A 19,655-nucleotide genomic window follows, 5' to 3' on the forward strand; every position below is an offset into this window, starting at 1 on the left:
CCTTCCTATCCTTCTGATAGACCATGTATCCTTGGACGTTCAGCTCCCAGAGACATGCATCCTTTAGCCACGTCTCAGTGATGGCCACAATATCATACCTGCCAATCTGTAGCCGTACGACAAGATCATCCACCTTATTCCTCATGCTGCGTGCATTTAAGTACAACACCTTAAGTCCAGTATTTGGTACTTTTTGCTTTGATTGCACTGCAACTCATCCCAATGGCTGCAAATTTGCCTCATCCCCTGCCTGTCTTTCCTGACACCTTTACTGCTCACTATGTGAGATTTATTTCTGCTTTCCCCCTCCTCTGCTCTATCATTCCAGTTCCTATCCCCCTGCTAAATTAGTTTAAACCCTCCCTACAGCTCTATTAAACCTTCCCGCCAGGATATTGTTCCCCTTCGGGTTCAAGTGTAACCCGTCCTTTTTGAACAGGTCATACTTCCCCGAGAAGAGATCCCAATGATCCAAGAATCTGAAGCCCTGCCCCCTGCACCAGTCTCTCAGCCATACATTCATCTGCCTGATCCGACTACTCTTGCCCTCGCTAGCACGTGGCACAGGTAGCAATCCTGAGATTACTACCCTGGAGGTCCTGCTTCTCAGCTTCTTTCCTAACTCCCGGAAATCTCTCTTCAGGACCTCCTCCCTTTTCCTATCTATGTCATTGGTACCAACATGTACCAAGACAGCTGGTTGCTCGCCCTCTCCCTTCAGAATATTCTGGACCTGATCCGAGACATCCTGTACCCTAGCACCTGGGAGGCAACACACCATGTGGGTATCTCTATCAGGCTCACAAAATCTCCTGACTGTTCCCCTGACTATAGAATCCCATATGACTACCCTCTTCACAGTGTACTCAATCATGTTATGATCACTGCCTCCTAAGGGTTCCTTCACCTGAATCTCTCTATCATTTCTGGTTCATTACACAATTCTTCTTCTCCCTCCTTCCCTTCTGCACAACAGCGCCAGGCTCAGTGCCAGAGACCCGGTCACAGTGGCCATCCCCTGTCAGGTCATCCCCCTCAAGAGCATCCAAAACAAGATACTTGCTGTTGAGGGGGGCAGCCACAGGGGTGCTCTCCACTATCCGGGCATTTTCCTTCTTTCTCCTGATAGTCACCCAGTTTTCTGAACCCTGTAGCCTAGGGATGACTGCCTCCCTGTAGCTCCTGTCTAACACCTCTTCACTTTCCCTAATAAGCAGCAGGTCATCGAGCTGAAGCTCCAGATCCCTAACACGGTCTCTGAGGAGCTGCATCTCGGTGCACCTGGCGCAGATGTGGCCATCAGGGAGGCTGGAGGTCTCCCAGGATTCCCACATCTGACACCTTGAACAAAGCATTAACGCTGCAGGCATGCTACCTAGTTCTACAGGAATGAAACAAGGATAAATAAGTCTACTCACCCACTTACCTTGCCAAACACACAAACTTTTTAAACTGTTAGCTCATACCATTAGTTGTGTGAGCCCTATTGTTCCTCTGGCTGTCCAGGCCGATTCACCAAGGGGTAAAAAAAGAGTTGGTGCCTTGCTCACACCTCTTCCCATTACCGCCTAAGCCTGTTGAGCCAAAGCCCTACACTCTGCTGCCACTCACTCCACTGCCCGCTCCGACCACTACCCACTGTATAGGGTGGTCTCGTTTTTAAACTCTCTGTGCTGTCCTGTCTATGTCACGCGCCTGCGCGGTCTCGTCCTTCTTGTACTCAAAGAAGTTTTTTAAAAAACTGCCTTCCTTCAGAATTTAGCTCTAAGACCGCTCTTCTTGTCCCGATCCAAAATGGGCAATAATTGGTGGTGATAACTACATCCTGAAAAATAAATAAGCAAAAGGGTGTTCCTCGCGAAAGACTTCTCTAAGGCCTGTGCACTTATTAACAGCATCAATCTGTATGCAGTCCCTGCTTAATTCACTGCCAGAGACGGTTGTGGAGGCCACTAATTGGCTATATTTAAAGCGGAGGTGGATAGTTTTTGATTAGTAAGGGCGTCAAAGGTTACGGGGAGAAGGCAGGAGAATAGGGTTGAGAGGGAAAATAAATCAGCCATGATCGAATGGTGGAGCAGAGTCAATGAGCCAAATGGCCTAATTCTGCTCTGACGTCTTATGGTCTTAATGTCACTGCTGCACTATTGATTACATTGGGTTTGTAATGAGGGCGACAGAGAAGGAAGCAAACTCACTTATGTGTTCCATAACAAGAAGAGTTTAGGTCCTACCTATAGGTTACATACTTACTTCCCCCAAACAATCCCCAGATCTTCAATTCCTTGCCCATCAATCTGATTGTGTACCTGACCACTCTCCAATGGCTGATTGACTTGCAGCAAGCCTCAAGAGGCTGACGTCACCCACTTCCCTTCTCCTCACTAATGCCCAACCATCTACCTGAACTTGGGCTCCCCTGCCTGAAGTCACCAACTTCCCTTCTCTCCAACCATCTACTCAAACTTGAGCTCCTCTGCCCTGCAGTGCTGGCAACCTATACCCGAGACAAACCTCCCTCTCTTCACACACACCACCAATGCAAAGTGAGTAAAGGACTGTCATGGGTTAATTATTTCAGGCAGAATCTGCAGCAACTGGCTCTCAATAAGTTGTTGTCCCTCCTTGTATAGTCAAGTGAAAACAAAACTGCTGATTCTAGAAACCAGAAATAAACTGTTGGGAATACAGAGCAGATCAGACAGCATCTGTGAAAATAGAAACAAGGTTAACATTTCAGGCTGAAAAGCTGGAGGGAACAGAAGTAGTTTTAAGTTACAGAAATAGTGTGGATGAGAAGGAAAGGACAAAGGAAATGTCTCTGAAAGAGTGAAGGCAGAGGTGCCATGAAGATAAACTGTTAATGAAGTAACCTGGTTGGAAGATTAATAAGACAGGGAGAAAACATCAAAATAAAATCTGTGAGATGTGGTGAATTAGAGAGAAAAAAACGCAAAGGAATGTGAAAACTGCAAAATGCAGAGCTGTAGGAAATGCCCAGTAGATCAGGCCAAGTTAATGGAGAGATAAGATTGACCTAATGTAACTGATGGATAACCTACAACAGAACTGGTCCATTCTAATACAAAACAAAGAAGTGAGCTGTTAAATACAGTATCAATTGTGATAAGCTGGAATTTGCCCAAATTGAAGATGAGATGCTGTTCCTCACACTTGTTATAACAGTGCAGCAGCCCACAGTTGGATGGGTCAGAGTGGGACTGGGATGAAGATTCCACGTGGCAAACATCAGGAAGCTCAGGGTTGGCAATGCAATTGCCCCACAAATCAATCACTAGTCTGTGTTTGGTCTCTCCAATGTCGTGGAGGTCACTTTATGAGCACCAAATGCACATTAGATTGGATGAAGTGTAGCGAATTGCTGTTTCACCTAAAAGGATTGTTCAGTCCTTGGATGGCGGGAAGTGGTTAATCTCTTCCCCAAGTTGAAGGCAGAGGTCAGAAATGGAGGACCAAACCAAAGACAGACCACATGAAGGGGAGAGCGGGTGAAACATTTGTGATTACATTCTTGAACTGTTTGTGAAAGTGTCTAAAATGATGACAAACTTCTATAGACTTCTATAGTGGAGAGGATACTGACTGGCTGCATCTCAGTCTGGCACGGAAACACCAATGCCCTTGAATGGAAAATCCCACAGTAAATAATGGATATGGCCCAATCTATCATGGGTAAAGCCCTCCCCACCATTGAGTGCATCCACACAGAGCATCACAGGAAAGCAGCACCCATCATTAGGGACAGTCACCACCCAGGCCCTGCTTTGTTCTCGCTGCTGCCATCAGGAAAAAGCTACAGGCACCTCAGAACTCACACCACCAGGTTCAGGAACAGTTATTACCCTTCAACCATCAGGCTCTTGAACCAAAGGGGATAACCTCACTCAAACTCACTCACCCTATCAGTGAACTGTTCCCACAACCCATGGACTCACGGTCAGGGACTCTGCATCTTAGGTCCTCAGTACTTACTGCTTATTTATTTGACTTACTATTTATTTCTTGTCTTGTTTTCCATTTGCACAATATCTTGTCTTTTTTGCACACAGGCTGTCCTCTCTGTTGGATGTGATCTTTTATTGATTCTATTATAATTATTGGATGTATTTGCCGGCAAGAAAATGAACCTCAGGGTTGTATATGGTGACATGTATGCACTTTGAAAATAAAATTACTTTGACCATTGTAGATCGGTCAGCAGTGGTGGAGAGAAAGATTTCATATTCTTACTTTTCATCCAACATCCTGATTCTCTCACACAGCCTATTAATTTCAGCAAGGCCATTGGCATTTCCAGCCTCATTGACACACGACAGCCAGAACACCCCATCGACAGTGACTGTTGTTGCTGGAGGTTAGCCTAACTGTTCATTCAGCTGCCCACTTGTCAAATCAGAACCAGAACCAGGTTTGTTATCATTCACGTATGCTGTGAAGTTTGCTGTTTTGCGACAGCAGGACAGTGCATGACATAAAAGAATTACCATAGGTTACGCTAAGGAACAGAAAAATAAATAAATCAATAAACAAACAGTGTAAAAGGAGAGCAAATAATGAATAGACCATACAAAATTCTGATGGTGGAGGGAAAGAAGCTTTCCAAAACAGCTGTGTGTGGGCCCTCGGGCTCCTGTACCTCCCTACTGATGATAGTAATGAGAAGAGGGCGTGTCCTGGGTGGTGAGAGTCCTTAATGATGGATGTCGCCTTCTGGTGGATTGCCTTTTGAAGGTGTCCTGGACAGTGGGAGGCTGGTACCCATGATGGAGTATAACCCTCGGCAGCCTTTTCCAGCTCTGTGCAATTCCTCACCGTGTCCCTGCGAGCAAGGGATCTTCCGGCTTTCCCATCAGATGAGTGAGCACTGATCCTTGGCTCTGCTGAGGTTTCCCAGTGCAACAGGACCACTGAGATGCTGAGCTATCTGGCTCCATCAGAAAACGTGAAAAATTGGCTCTGTCTCGCACAATGAGAAGTGGTGTTGGGGGCAAACTTACGGAAACTATGCCACCGTCACACAACTCATTCTGATCAGCTTTTTGAAGACCCTACCTCTTGTCATCTTCTCTGCCCTATATATTTTTCTTGTTATTTTCCTTTTAATTGTCTATCACATTGTTAGCATTAAAAGTGCTAACCCTTGTTCAGTTTTCGTAACAATGTTACTTCATTCTCTTTAGGCCCACTTGTAAATATTGTTGCTGTTGTTTCTTGAAGTCTCAGTAATATTCCCCTGAGTATCTATCATTATCTTTGCATTATCAGAGAATTTTTAGCATGCATCCCTTTTAAGAGCTTTGTAAAATCATTGCCGATATTAGACCATAAGACATAGGAGCAGATTAGACCACATGACCCATTGAGTCTGCTCCACCATTTCATCATGGCTGATCCAATTTTCCTCTCAGCCCCAATCTCTGGCCTTCTCCCCGTATCCCTTTATGTCCTGTCTAATCAAGAATCTATCAACGTCTGCCTTAAATATACCCATTAACATGGCCCCCACAGCTGCCTGTGGCAATGAATTCCACAGATTCACCACCTTCTAGCTAAAGAAATTCCTCCTCATCTCCGTTCTAAATGGACATCCTGCTATTCTGAAGCTGTGTTCTCTGGTCTTAGACTCTCCCATCATGGGAAACATCCTCTCCACATCCACTCCGTTGAGGCCTTTCAATATTTGATAAATTTCAATGAGGTCCCCCATCACTCTTCTGAATTACAGTGAGAACAGGAACAGAGCCATCAAACACCCCTCATCTGATAAGCCTCATATTATCAGCTATGTAGTTGTGAATTGTAAATGCTAACCAAAAGTTATCCAGAAATACTTCTCAAAAAAATCCTCATTGCTTTCTACTCATAATTATCTCATGTTCTCCTTTTAACGGTGTGCTGAACAATAGAAATAAATTATTAAACCTTCCTAAACGTGAAATACAAACTCATCATTTTAGAGCAAAGGAGCCTCTTAGATGAGTTAATAATTCAATCTTTTCATTGGATTTATAACTCTCCCTATAACAGCATGGTGCTCAATATTCTACAGGATAAGACAGATAAGTTTTATGTGAATGCTGTGTCCACAGAGTATAGTGATACAATTTTAATGATCAGGAAAAGGAATGTGGATGGAAACTAACCATCTATCTAACAGAAATACCAGTTACTTTTTGGTGTTTTTTTTAATATATTCTAAGCAGAATTTGTTTGAGATAAGCATTAAGAGTTCCGTGAGTTTAGCTGTTAGGAGGTCTATTTCTGAATTCTAGTTGAATTTAAGTATAATTCAGAAAGAGACTGAAACACAGAGTGGGTGGGATGCTTTGAACTGTGGAAAACTAGGGAAGAAAATGTTGGTTTGGGGGTCAGTTTTTAAGGCCGCAAGATCAGCAGTGAAATAAAAAAGACTTTAGAAAAGTACTGGTAGGCCCCAAACTAGTTTTGCTTTGCTATATTGTAGTATATTCTGTTGAATTCTGTAGTTTGCACTTTAACAGAGTTAGCAGAATGGACAAATAACCAAATTACTCTTGAGGGAATTTAAATATTATAGAAACATAGAAAATAGGTGCAGGAGTAGGCCATTTGGCCCTTCGAGCCTGCACCGCCATTTATTATGATCATGGCTGATCATCCAACTCAGAACACCGCCCCAGCCTTTCCTCCATACCCCCTGACCCCCGTAGCCACAAGGGCCATATCTAACTCCCTCTTAAATATAGCCAATGAACTGGCCTCAACTGTTTCCTGTGGCAGAGAATTCCACAGATTCACCACTCTCTGTGTGAAGAAGTTTTTCCTAATCTCAGTCCTATAAGGTTTCCCCTCTATCCTCAAACTGTGACCCCTCGTTCTGGACTTCCCCAACATCGGGAACAATCTTCCTGCATCTAGCCTGTCCAATCCCTTTAGGATCTTATACGTTTCAATCAGATCCCCCCTCAGTCTTCTAAATTCCAACGAGTACAAGCCCAGTTCATCCATTCTTTCTTCATATGAAAGTCCTGCCATCCCAGGAATCAATCTGGTGAACCTTCTCTGTACTCCCTCTATGGCAAGGATGTCTTTCCTCAGATTAGGGGACCAAAACTGCACACAATACTCCAGGTGTGGTCTCACCAAGGCCTTGTACAACTGCAGTAGTACCTCCCTGCTCCTGTACTCAAATCCTCTCGCTATAAATGCCAGCATACCATTCGCCTTTTTCACCGCCTGCTGTACCTGCATGCCCACTTTCAATGACTGGTGTATAATGACACCCAGGTCACGTTGCACCTCCCCTTTTCCTAATCGGCCACCATTCAGATAATAATCTGTTTTCCTATTTTTGCCACCAAAGTGGATAACTTCACATTTATCCATATTAAATTGCATCTGCCATGAACTTGCCCACTCACCCAACCTATCCAAGTCACTCTGCATCCTCTTAGCATCCTCCTCACAGCTAACACTGCCTCCCAGCTTCGTGTCATCCGCAAACTTGGAGATGCTGCATTTAATTCCCTCATCCAAGTCATTAATATATATTGTAAACAACTGGGGTCCCAGCATTGAGCCTTGCGGTACCCCACTAGTCACCGCCTGCCATTCTGAAAAGGTCCCGTTTATTCCCACTCTTTGCTTCCTGTCTGCTAACCAACTCTCCACCCACACCAATACCTTACCCCCAATACCGTGTGCTTTAAGTTTGCACACTAATCTCCTGTGTGGGACCTTGTCAAAAGCCTTCTGAAAATCCAAATATACCACATCCACTGGTTCTCCCCTATCCACTCTACTAGTTACATCCTCAAAAAATTCTATGAGATTCGTCAGACATGATTTTCCTTTCACAAATCCATGCTGACTTTGTCCAATCATTTCACCACTTTCCAAATGTGCTGTTATCACATCCTTGATAACTGACTCCAGCAGTTTCCCCACCACCGACGTTAGGCTAACCGGTCTATAATTCCCCGGTTTCTCTCTCCCTCCTTTTTTAAAAAGTGGAGTTACATTAGCCACCCTCCAATCCTCAGGAACCAGTCCAGAATCTAACGAGTTTTGAAAAATTATCACTAATGCATCCACTATTTCTTGGGCTACTTCCTTAAGCACCCTGGGATGCAGACTATCTGGCCCTGGGGATTTATCTGCCTTCAATCCCTTCAATTTACCTAACACCACTTCCCTACTAACATGTATTTCGCTCAGTTCCTCCATCTCACCGGACCCTCTGTCCCCTACTATTTCTGGAAGATTATTTATGTCCTCCTCAGTGAAGACAGAACCAAAGTAATTATTCAATTGGTCTGCCATGTCCTTGCTCCCCATAATCAACTCACCTGTTTCTGCCTGCAGGGGACCTACATTTGTCTTTACCAGTCTTTTCCTTTTTACATATCTATAAAAGCTTTTACAGTCCATTTTTATGTTGCCTGCCAGTTTTCTCTCATAATCTTTTCTCCCCTTCCTAATTAAGCCCTTTGTCCTCCTCTGCTGAACTCTGAATTTCTCCCAGTCCTCAGGTGAGCCACTTTCTCTGGCTAATTTGTATGCTGCTTCTTTGGAATTGATACTATCCCTAATTTCTCTTGTCAGCCACGGGTGCACTACCTTCCTTGATTTATTCTTTTGCCAAACAGGGATGAACATTTGTTGCAGTTCATCCATGCAACCTTTAAATGCTTGCCATTGCATATCCACCGTCAATCCTTTAAGTGTCATTTGCCAGTCTATCTTAGCTAATTCACGTCTCATACCTTCAAAGTTACCCCTCTTTAAGTTCAGAACCTTTGTTTCTGAATTAACTATGTCACTCTCCATCTTAATGAAGAATTCCACCATATTATGGTCACTCTTACCCAAGGGGCCTCTCACGACAAGATCGCTAATTAACCCTTCCTCATTGCTCAAAACCCAGTCCAGAATAGCCTGCTCTCTAGTCGGTTCCTCGACATGTTGGTTCAAAAAACCATCCCGCATACATTCCAAGAAATCCTCTTCCTCAGCACCTTTACCAATTTGGTTCACCCAATCTACATGTAGATTGAAGTCACCCATTATAACTGCTGTTCCTTTATTGCACACATTTCTAATTTCCTGTTTAGTACCATCTCCGACCTCATTACTACTGTTAGGTGGCCTGTACACAACTCCCACAGCGTCTTCCGCCCCTTAGTGTTACGCAGCTCTCCCCATATCGATTCCACATCTTCCCGGCTTATGTCCTTCCCTTCTATTGCGTTAATCTCTTCTTTAACCAGCAACGCCACCCCACCTCCCCTTCCTTCATGTCTATCCCTCCTGAATATTGAATATCCCTGAACGTTGAGCTCCCATCCCTGGTCACCCTGGAGCCATGTCTCTGTGATCCCAACTATATCATAATCATTAATAACAATCTGCACTTTCAATTCATCCACCTTATTACGAATGCTCCTTGCATTGACACACAAAGCCTTCAGGCGCTCTTTTACAACTCTCTTAGCCCTTATACAATTATGCTGAAAAGTGGCCCTCTTTAATGCTTGCCCTGGATTTGTCGGCCTGCCACTTTTACTTTTCTCCATAGTACTTTTTGTTTCTACCCTCACTTTACACCCCTCTGTCTCTCTGCACTGGTTCCCATCCCCCTGTAGTGAACTAACCTCCTCATGCCTAACCTCTTTAATTTGATTCCCACCCCGCAACCATTCTAGCTTAAAGTCACCTCAGTAGCCCCCGCTAATCTCCCTGCCAGGATATTGGTCCCCCTAGGACTCAGGTGCAACCCGTCCTTTTTGTACAGGTCACGCCTGCACCAAAAGAGGTCCCAATGATCCAAAAACTTGAATCCCTGCCCCCTGCTCCAATCCCTCAGCCACGCATTTATCCTCCACCTCATCGCATTCCTACTCTCACTGTCGCGTGGCACAGGCAGTAATCCCGAGATTACTACCTTTGCGGTCCTTTTTCTCAACTCCCTTCCTAGCTCCCTATATTCTCCTTTCAGGACCTCATCCCTTTTCCTACCTATGTCATTGGTACCTATATGTACCACGACCTCTGGCTCCTCACCCTCCCACTTCAGGATATCTTGGACACGATCAGAAATATCCCGGACCCTGACACCAGGGAGGCAAACTACCATCCGGGTCTCTGGACTGCGTCCACAGAATCGCCTATCTGACCCCCTTACTATCGAGTCCCCTATCACAACTGCCCTCCTCTTCCTTGCCCTACCCTTCTGAGCTACAGGGCCGGACTCTGTGCCGGAGGCACGGCCACTGTCGCTTCTCCCGGGTAAGCCGTCCCCCCCAACAGTACTCAAACAGGAGTACCTGTTGTTAAGGGGCACAGCCACCGGGGTACTCCCTATTACCTGACCTTTCCCCTTCCCCCTCCTAACCATGATCCACTTGTCTGCCTCCCGTGGCCCCTGCGTGACCACCTGCCTGCAGTTCCTCTCTATCACCGCCTCACTCTCCCTGACCAGACGAAGGTCATCGAGCTGCAGCTCCAGTTCCGTAACGCGGTCCCTAAGGAGCTGCATCTCGATGCACTTGGCGCAGATGTAGACGTCCGGGAGGCTTGTAGACTCCAGGGCCTCCCACATCCGGCACCGAGAACAGCAAACTGCCCTCACACTCATACTGCCCCTCTCCTCAAATAACAACAGAAAATGAATGCCAAACCTCCCTCGCCTCACCTGTTTCCGCCTAAGCCCGTTGAGCCGAAGCCCTTAAGTCTTCACTCTGCTCCCGGCTCACTCCGCAGCCCGCAAACTCCGCTGCCCGCTCTATGAGGCTCTGTTCCTTTTAAATCTGCCGCGCTGCACAGCCCGACGTCACACGCCTGCGCAGTCCCGCCTCTCAGAATGCCATTGGAGAAAAAAAAATAACAAAAATTTCAAAAATGTCTTTCTCGGCACTCCCACTCAGACTCTCAGACTCCTTCTTCGAATATATTATATTGAGAGGTAGGGTGGAGATACGTCTCTACCAAATGAGATGTAAGGCACTCCTTCCCTCCACTGGTCTACAGGCCACCCTTGGGCAAGGTGTAGCACCTGCTTGGCCCCCTGATCAGTGAAGCCATGGGAGCAGGAGGTGGGTGGTCATATGAACAGCTGGTGCACATCACAAGTCCTGGTTATGCGACCACTGATGCCAGACAGACAATGTCTGAAGAATATTGATAATGGCTGGGGCCACCCGTCTTGTAAAGACACTGCCCAGAAGGTGGTAATGGCAAACCACTTCTATAGAAAAATTTGCCAAGAACAATCATCGTCAAAAGACCATGATCAACATTGTGCGATAAGTCATACGATACGGCACATAATGATGATGAAGATGAATGAGTCTAGGCAGCTCATTCTTAACAACTATTGTGGTGTTAGTCTCAGCTAGCAGAGCTTTCAAGACCTTATGAAACACAATAGAGGTAGGGGCTCCTGGGTCCAGCTTACTTTCTTCAATGAGCTTCCATCCTTTGACAATGGACAAATCTTTTTGTTAGGCAAACTTCTGCCCCTTCTGATCTCAGTCGCTAACTCTGCTCCCTTCCCTAGACTTCTTAACTTGTACTTGGTCTCTAAATTTCTTTGGGCTCTGAACCACATTTGGCCTTTAATTATTGGCTTTTAACTTTTGGAGTTTCATCTCCCTGTGCATTCACAGTTTAACACTCGCTGCTGTGGCTATAAAATAGGAGACAAAGTCCTAGTCAGATCCTGTCATTAAATTCATTGGGACTTCAGAGAAACTCATATGTTTGTCTTCCTGCCTCTGAATTAATATCCAATCCTGTGTGCCAGTCCTTGTTCCAATGGGAATCCAAGGCATATTATGTACATTTTGCAAGGAGAGGCTCAACATAATGTCTCACTTAACACAGCATGAACTGGTTATGAGGATGGTGCCTCTTTTTACAACACTCACAGTTTTTTGTCATTAATGGCCAAGAAGAGTTATAATGCCAGAAAAATGATGCAATATAATAAAATACCACTCTCTCGACACTCAGGGCACACTGTATGTCAGTGATAATAAACCTGATTCTAATTCATTGATTTCCACATGTCCTCATGCTATCCTATTGAACGAAGCTCCACTATTAGTCAATGTGACTTTAGCTGTCAATAACAATAATTATATTCCTGAACCTCTGTGCTGTCTTTACTCCCTTAACATTCTCCTTAAGAACTAACATACTTGACCAACTTTTTGACCATTACCCTCAATGGCTTGCTGTTAAATTCCATTTGAGGGACAATTCTGTGAGGTTATTTGGAATACTTTAGACTGTCAGAGTTAATATACTGGTGCAAATTGTTATTGCAAAATTTATTTTAAAATATTGATCCTTTACATTGTTAATAAATTCTTCGCTTGCAGCTTTAATGTGATTGGCTTTAGCCTGTCCATTCTTTTGCCCAGATTCTCTCCGTGTCTGTCAGTATCTACACCCTCATGACCATTGGTGTAGACCGTTATTACGCTGTTTGCCATCCGCTGAAGTCTCGCATGGGTCGCTCCCGAAGTAAGATATTAATTGCTGTGATCTGGATGGTGTCTTTCAGCATTGCATCTGTGCAGTTACTTGTATCCAGGGTAAGTGCGGAAGTACTGAATCCTAATTTCGAAAAAAGGTTGCATTTCAAAAGCTATCCTTAAGATTCTTTAATAGAGGAGCCCTGAAGTGGACTGGGAGTCAGGGGTTGTATTGCTGTAGTTTTTTTTCTGAGGGGGAAGGGGTCGGGTTGCTGGTTTTTTCTGTGGAAGAGGGGGTTGGGGATTGTTATTGACGCTTTTTTTCTGCAGGGAGGGGGTCGGGGATTGTTATTGATGCTGTTTTTTTCTGCAGGGAGGGAGGGTCAGGGATTGTTATTAACGCCGTTTTTTTCTGCAGGGAGGGGGTCAGGTATTGTTATTGACACTTTTTTCTGCAGGGAGGGAGTTAGGGATTGTTATTGACACTGTTTTTTTCTGCAGGGAGGGGGTCGAGGATTGTTATTATCACTGTATTTTTTCTGCAGGGAGGGAGTCAGGGATTGTTATTGATGCTGTTTTTTTCTGCAGGGAGGGGTCAGGGATTCTGGGGTCTGCGAGTTTTGTTTCTTTTACTTTTTCATATGTATTTTGTGGCTATCTGGAGAAGACAAATAGAGTTATATTGTACTTGCATACTTTTGACAATAAAATGAACCTTGAACCCTGAAAATCCCAGATAGGAGGATGTTGCTGGAAATCCCAGGTAGGAGAATCCCACTGGAAACCCCAAGGAATTTCAACACAAGCATTTGCATTTTTCATAAGCTATATTTACAATAGTGCTATTTGTGAACAAAGTTTTAAAGGAATGGTGTACTAACTGTATAGTCATTACTGAAATGTTGCCATGGCGATTTACTAATGGTAAATCAAACAGCTTGTCAACAAACTTTGTCAACAAAGCTTGTCAACAGACTTTGCTAAGTCAATTTGCAATCTGAAAGCTCTTTCCTATCTTATCCAAACATGCTGGTGACTGAACATTTGAATGTTGGAGCTCCAGTCTGTGATGAGTTTGCTGATTTCAGGCAAGGTGTAATGGGCAATAATTGGCCTTAAGAGACTAATGCATTCTGAGGGAAAATGTCAAGGGGAGACAGTGTTTTGAATTGTTCTTTAAAAACCTAAGCTAGGAGAACTAGCTTCAAGGCGCAGAATGATTGGGCTGGGGTGGTGATGTTGCCCTCTGTGCTTGGCCAGCAAGATGGCTTTTCAGCCCCCATTTTAATGGGGTAAAGAAGGATTAGTATTACCAAACCCCCACCCCACTATACACATCCAGCAGTCTACATGACCCACCCCCCCCCCGCACATGTATGCAAAAGCATGACTGAGATTCAGAGTTTAAAATCCAGGGACTAAACCTGACAACGTCTTAAACAATCAGGTCAACTGTAAATCCAAAAGAGAACAATTGAAGTAAATTAATTTTCAATTCTTAAATCAATTTTTAATTCCACTTCTCTGGAGATTGCCTGCAGCCTAATTTTACCATCCTGACAGGCGCCTGACAGCAACATCCCTGTCACCTTCGCTCACTCAGCCTACAGGACAATGTGATTAAAGTCATGTGGAAACAGGCTATTTAGCCCATCACCTCCATGCAGACCACACAGATTAAAGAAGAGCTTCGCTCCCCACCCACCCTACACTGCAATCACACTGCTGAACCAACCACCTCCTTCACACCCACTTTTTGGTGGTGCTGCCTCATTCTCTTAATTCCACTTCTCTCAATTATTCTGTTCTTGTCACTTTGAGTTTTTTTTTGCACTCATTCAGGCTACACTACAGTCTTTGCACTATTCTGCTGCCTTGTGCATTATTGCATTTATTGTATTTATTATTAACATGTTTCGTGTTCACTCTGTCATCTCAAGAGAACAAGGGATTTCATTACACTCTGGTGTACATGACAATAAATTAATAACCTAATCTAATCTAACAAACAAAGGTAATGGCCCTTGCGGAACACAGCAGAGTGGAAGAATTACATTTAAAGGCTGGAATAATATTGTTTGGTGGAAAAAAGAGACAAAATAAATAAAAGATTAAAAGGGGGTTGGGAGCAGGGAGATCTGAGTGTTTACAGACATAAATCATTGAAGAAAAGCAGGACAAAAGGCTGTTAAAAGGATTGAAATACGCAACTTTATTAATTAAGTCATAGGTATAAAATCCAGTAGATTTTGGACCACGCTACTGGGCCAAATCAGAAATATCGTGTTCAGGAATCAGCATCAGATTTCAGGGCTTTGGCGAGTCGGAACAGATGGGAAAATTTATTTATGTGTTTGGCAAGAGATTGCTCTTTGTAGAGTGTGAAGTTTAAGAGAGGATTTAATACAGGCGTTCAGATCTTTAGTTTTGCTGGAGTAAATAAAGAAAAATGCTTTCAGTAGAGAGAAGAGTTGGAACCGAAGACTCAGATTGAAACAATTGGCAGGAGAACTGGAAACCTTTTGTTTTTGGCAACGACTTGCGATCGGGAAATTATTCTCTGAAGGATGTCAGATTCAGTGACTAAATTCAGAATGAAACGCTTGAAGAGAAAACCAATCAGTATGAAGGACTGATCTGTGAATATTGGATCTGCTAGAACAAACAATTTGAGCAGTATGTAAATTACGATTCAAACTTTAAATTTAGCCCTTTTAAGGCAATACAGTTCACACTCACATAACCCACAGACCAGGAAACTTGGCATGTCATAGTGGCTCCAAAGACACAGAACTTGAAACATTTAATATTTGAAAGCAGAAGGACAAACTAATATTGGAGGAGAGGATGGCTTTATATCTTCAAGCCTTTCACTAATCCTCTAAATGTCAAATTCCAGGCACAAACTTCAGATGTGATTGACTGATATCTCTCAAAGGAAATACATCTGACTATAAGTCGGGAAATGTTTCAAAGAGAAAAAGGAACATACTATTGAAACAGCTGCAGTCATCTGCCCAGTTTGTAGTCTGAGGTCATTGACACTGAAGTTAATAAATGCTATAGAGTTAAACAGAATGGAAGGAGATCCACCAGCTCACTGAGTCCTCGCTGAGTAACAAATGCACATTTACACCAAATCCTTTTCCAGCACAAGACATAGGAGCAGAATTAGGCTATTCGGCCTGTCGAGTCTGCTCTACCATTCCATAATGGCTGATTTATTATACCACTCAACCCCATTCTCCTGACTTCCCCTCATAACCTCTCGTTCTTTATTTTATTCTCCCCACATTCCCATAAATTCGCCCTAGAATCTATTGCCTATCTACACTGGCCAGTTAACCTACAGCCCAAACCAGAGGAAGCCCACATGTTTGCAGAGAGAAGGTGCAAAACTCCACACAGACAGGACCGGGGGAGGAGGGAGGGCAGAATTGACCCTGGGTCGTTGGAGCTATGAGTCAATAAAGCTTAGAGGTAGTGATGGCTGAGAGACTCGTTTCCATTTTGATACATATGAACTATATAACTTTCTGATACATGTAAGCTGAAACAGTGGTTTTAAGTTTAAACATATTACTGAGGTATGAAATGAGGTCGTTCAGAAAACTACAATATTTTACAGTAGGTGCGCAATAGATAACATTTAAAGAATTAACAGAGAGTTTACAGTTAATAAATATTTCTTTGAGTCACAAAAGCCCAACATGAAAAATGGCCCAGCCTTGGTGTCTTACTCTGCGTTATGCTATTGGCATTCGGGCAGTAATGAAGGTCCTCCATCTCTGGTGGTGTTCAGGGCTTCTTTCATCACGTCAGTAGCTTCCTCTCAGTCATTCAAGTCCTGACTGGAGACTCAGGAATACCATCACACTCAGATGTAGAAGGATTCTTCATTGCTGCTTCTGCAATGATTTTGTTTTACCAGTCAGGGTCATTATCCCTGAGCTGAACCCCCGAACCTGGAGGACCAGTGGACCGCTCTTAGTCTGGCCTCTACCCTTTGCCCTGTTTGGCATGGGTGACCCTAGAAAGAACCAAAGTCTAAAGCCCTGACTCCAGCCAATATGGCTGTCTGGGTCGCACCAAAAGAATATCAAGTAACTGATAAGGAAAGGAAATACAGAATACAAGTATAATATAGTGAGAAACAATGACAACTGTTAAAGTTTTAATAGGTAAGGGTAAAATAAAAGATACACAAAGGTTAATGTGGATGCTTTGCAGACTGAGAAAAAAGTTGCACTGGCAGATAAGGAAATGGCAGGAAAAACAAACAAACATCCTAGATCTGTCTCTGCAAAAGACCACATTGAATACTTCCTAGACATAATAGAGAACAAGTCTTGTGCGAATTAGGAGCTCACAAAAATTAGCATTAGAGAAAAATTAGTACCGGATGAATTAATGGGACTAAGGTGTGATAAATCCCTAGTGTTGGGAACCAGGGGTCGGATGGGACTAGCCAGTCAGGAATGAGATAAGAAGAGATTTCTTCTTTCAGAGGGAGGCAAATCCTTGGAATTTTCTACTCAAAGGCGGCTGTAAAGTATCAGTGATTGTGCATATTCACATTAAGAATTGTGGTGTGGTGGATACTGAGGAAGTTTGTCTAAGTTTACAGAAGAATTTGGATCAAATAGAAAGTTGAGCAGGGCACTGGAAGGTGAAATTTAATCCTAAGAAGTGTAAGGTGATCCATTTAAGGAAGTCAGATAGGAGTAGAACATATACAGTTGTTTCTGGGGCACTAACAAACATTGATGAACAGACAGACCTTGTAGTTCAAGTCTGTTATTCCTTGAGGATGGCGAAGAAGCTGTATGACGTGCTTGCCTTTATAGATCAGGCACAAAATATAAAATGGGAGGTTACAGGTAATGTCGTAGCTTTAGAAATCTGATTCGAATGCACTTGCAGTTTTGTGTGCTGATCTGGTCCCCAAGTATAGTAAGGATGTAATTGCACTGGAAGACAGCAGAGAAGATTCACCAGAACCTAGCCTGGACTAGAAGAAGTCAGTTATGGGGAGATATTGGATAGGCTGGTCTTGTTTTCCCTGCAGCAAAGGTGGCGGGGGTGGGGCAGGTGACGTGATAGAGATGTATAAAATTATGGGAGGCATAGATAGAGTAGATGATCAGAATCTTTTTCCTATGCTAGGAATGGTAGGGATATCAAAAAACCAGAGAACAGAAAGGAATTTGAAAGGAGATCTGAGGGGAAAGTCTAATTTACAAAAGAAACACAGAGAGTGGTTGATATCTGGATCACACACTGTTAGAAGAGGTACAATTGTTATTTCTTTTAAAAAAGGTATTTACTCAGGTACTTGATTGGCAAGGCAGAGTAGAACACAGAGCTAAGATGGGCAAAGGGGATTAGAGTGTGTAGCCAAAATAGCTGGCACGGACATGGTGAGCCAAAGGTTCTGTTTCAATGCTGCATAACTCTGTAACTCAGACTATGTGGTAATGATTTATTGATTTTTTTTGGATTTAAAGACACATTGGGATTAATACTGTGACGAGAATACACATAAATTAAGATGTTTGCTGGCCTGGGCTAGCACCAGTGGCATCAGCAGTTGGTCTGCCACCTGTCCTCAGGGGAGGGAGAGATAAGGAACAATGAAGCAGCATTTGAAGATGTTAATGAAGGAGCCATCAGTCTGGGTATTGTCAAGATCGGCTCCCCCTTTGAACCCTGAACTGTTTGAAGTGATGGACAGGCGATCTGGAGATGTGTAATGAAGGGACGGGAGAGAGAGCTGTCTAGAGCGGCTCCCCCTTTGAACCCTGAACTATTTGAAGTGATGGACAGGTGATACCCCAGCAGGGGGATAAAAAGGGACAGGTTCGCTAAGGCACACACACACGACACCCAAGGTAACGAGACCCTGGAAGCGGTGCGCCTCTCACAAGTCGGTGGGAAGTACCGGGCCATAAACGCACAGGGTGGAAAGGTACAATCAGCGGGAACCCAGTGTGTGTCCACCCTCGCTTGGGTGCCGGGTTCACTGCAGAGGATCGACCGCATCTGGAGGAGGGGTCACAGTCGGTGACCTCAGGTGACATCACAAAGGACCCGCCCGAAAGCTGCTTGTGAGCAATATCGCCGGTCTGTGAGTGGAAGCCGTTCTGAATGATCAGTCGTTCTCGTTCTCTCTCTCTCTCCCCCCACCTTGTCCATCGCCATGGCAACGATTACTGCGAACTGAACTAAATTGGACTGAACTTTGTGTCACTTTGAAATTGGTCATTTACCCCTCGACAACGATAGAGCTTGATTGATGCTGTTATCTTAATTCTGTGCACATATGTGTTTATCATTGCTGAACTGTTGCATTTATTATCCTTTCCATTACTGTGTTGCTTGTTTCTTTAATAAAACTTTCTTAGTTCTAGTATTCCAGACTCCAACTGAGTGATCCATTTCTGCTGGTTTGGCAACCCAGTTACGGGGTACGTAACATAAGTGGGGTTCTCGTCCGGGATTTTGAACGCTAAATTTGGGACGGAGTAAATTGATTGGGTCAAAATTCCCAAAAGAAAGAAAAGACAAACAGAAGAAATGGAGGCTAAGGAATTTATAAAGGCGCCGACCTTGGAGGCATTAGAGGATGCCAGGAAATCGGAATTGGTAGCTGTGGCCAAACGGTTGAATCTTGCTAAGGGGAAGTCGACAATGAGGAGAGAGGAGATACACAGAGCTATCGTAGAGCACTATGTATCAAAAGGTGTGTTTCCCCAAGGCGAGCTGGGGGTGGTGTCTATTGAAAAACCTGCTGGAGACGCGGTACAGGTGCAGCTTGAAAAACTGAGACTCGAGCACGAGTTCCGGGTACGACAGTTGGAGCGAGAAGAGAAGGAGAGGGACAGACAGTTACAGCGAGAAGAGCAGGAGAGAGAGGTAGAAAGGCAAGAGAGAGAGAGACAGTTGGAAAGAAAAGAGAAAGAGAGAGAAAGACAGTTGGAGAGAGACGAGAAAGAGAGAGAGAGACAGTTGGAGAGAGAAGAGAAAGAGAGAGAGAGACAGTTGGAGAGAGAAGAGAAAGAGAGAGAGAGACAGTTGCAGCAGTTGGAGAAACAGAGGGAAAGGGAATTCGAGCTGGAGAAGTTAAGGTTAAGGGCAGAGCAGGGGCTCGTGCTGAACCAAGGTGGAGGGTTCCGG

General features: G+C 44.1%; 1 protein-coding gene across 1 annotated transcript in view; it reads left to right on the forward strand.

Annotated features, from left to right (window-relative positions):
• LOC140200974 (RYamide receptor-like) overlaps window positions 1-19,655 on the forward strand; it is a 51,669-nt gene that overhangs the window by 5,216 nt on the left and 26,798 nt on the right. The window contains exon 2 of the mRNA XM_072264614.1: window positions 12,426-12,599. Within this exon, the coding sequence (XP_072120715.1) occupies window positions 12,426-12,599 (174 nt within the window). The remainder of the gene's footprint in view (window positions 1-12,425; window positions 12,600-19,655) is intronic.

The sequence above is a fragment of the Mobula birostris genome, chromosome 7, assembly GCF_030028105.1.
Source record: "Mobula birostris isolate sMobBir1 chromosome 7, sMobBir1.hap1, whole genome shotgun sequence".
NCBI classification, from domain to species: domain Eukaryota; kingdom Metazoa; phylum Chordata; class Chondrichthyes; order Myliobatiformes; family Myliobatidae; genus Mobula; species Mobula birostris.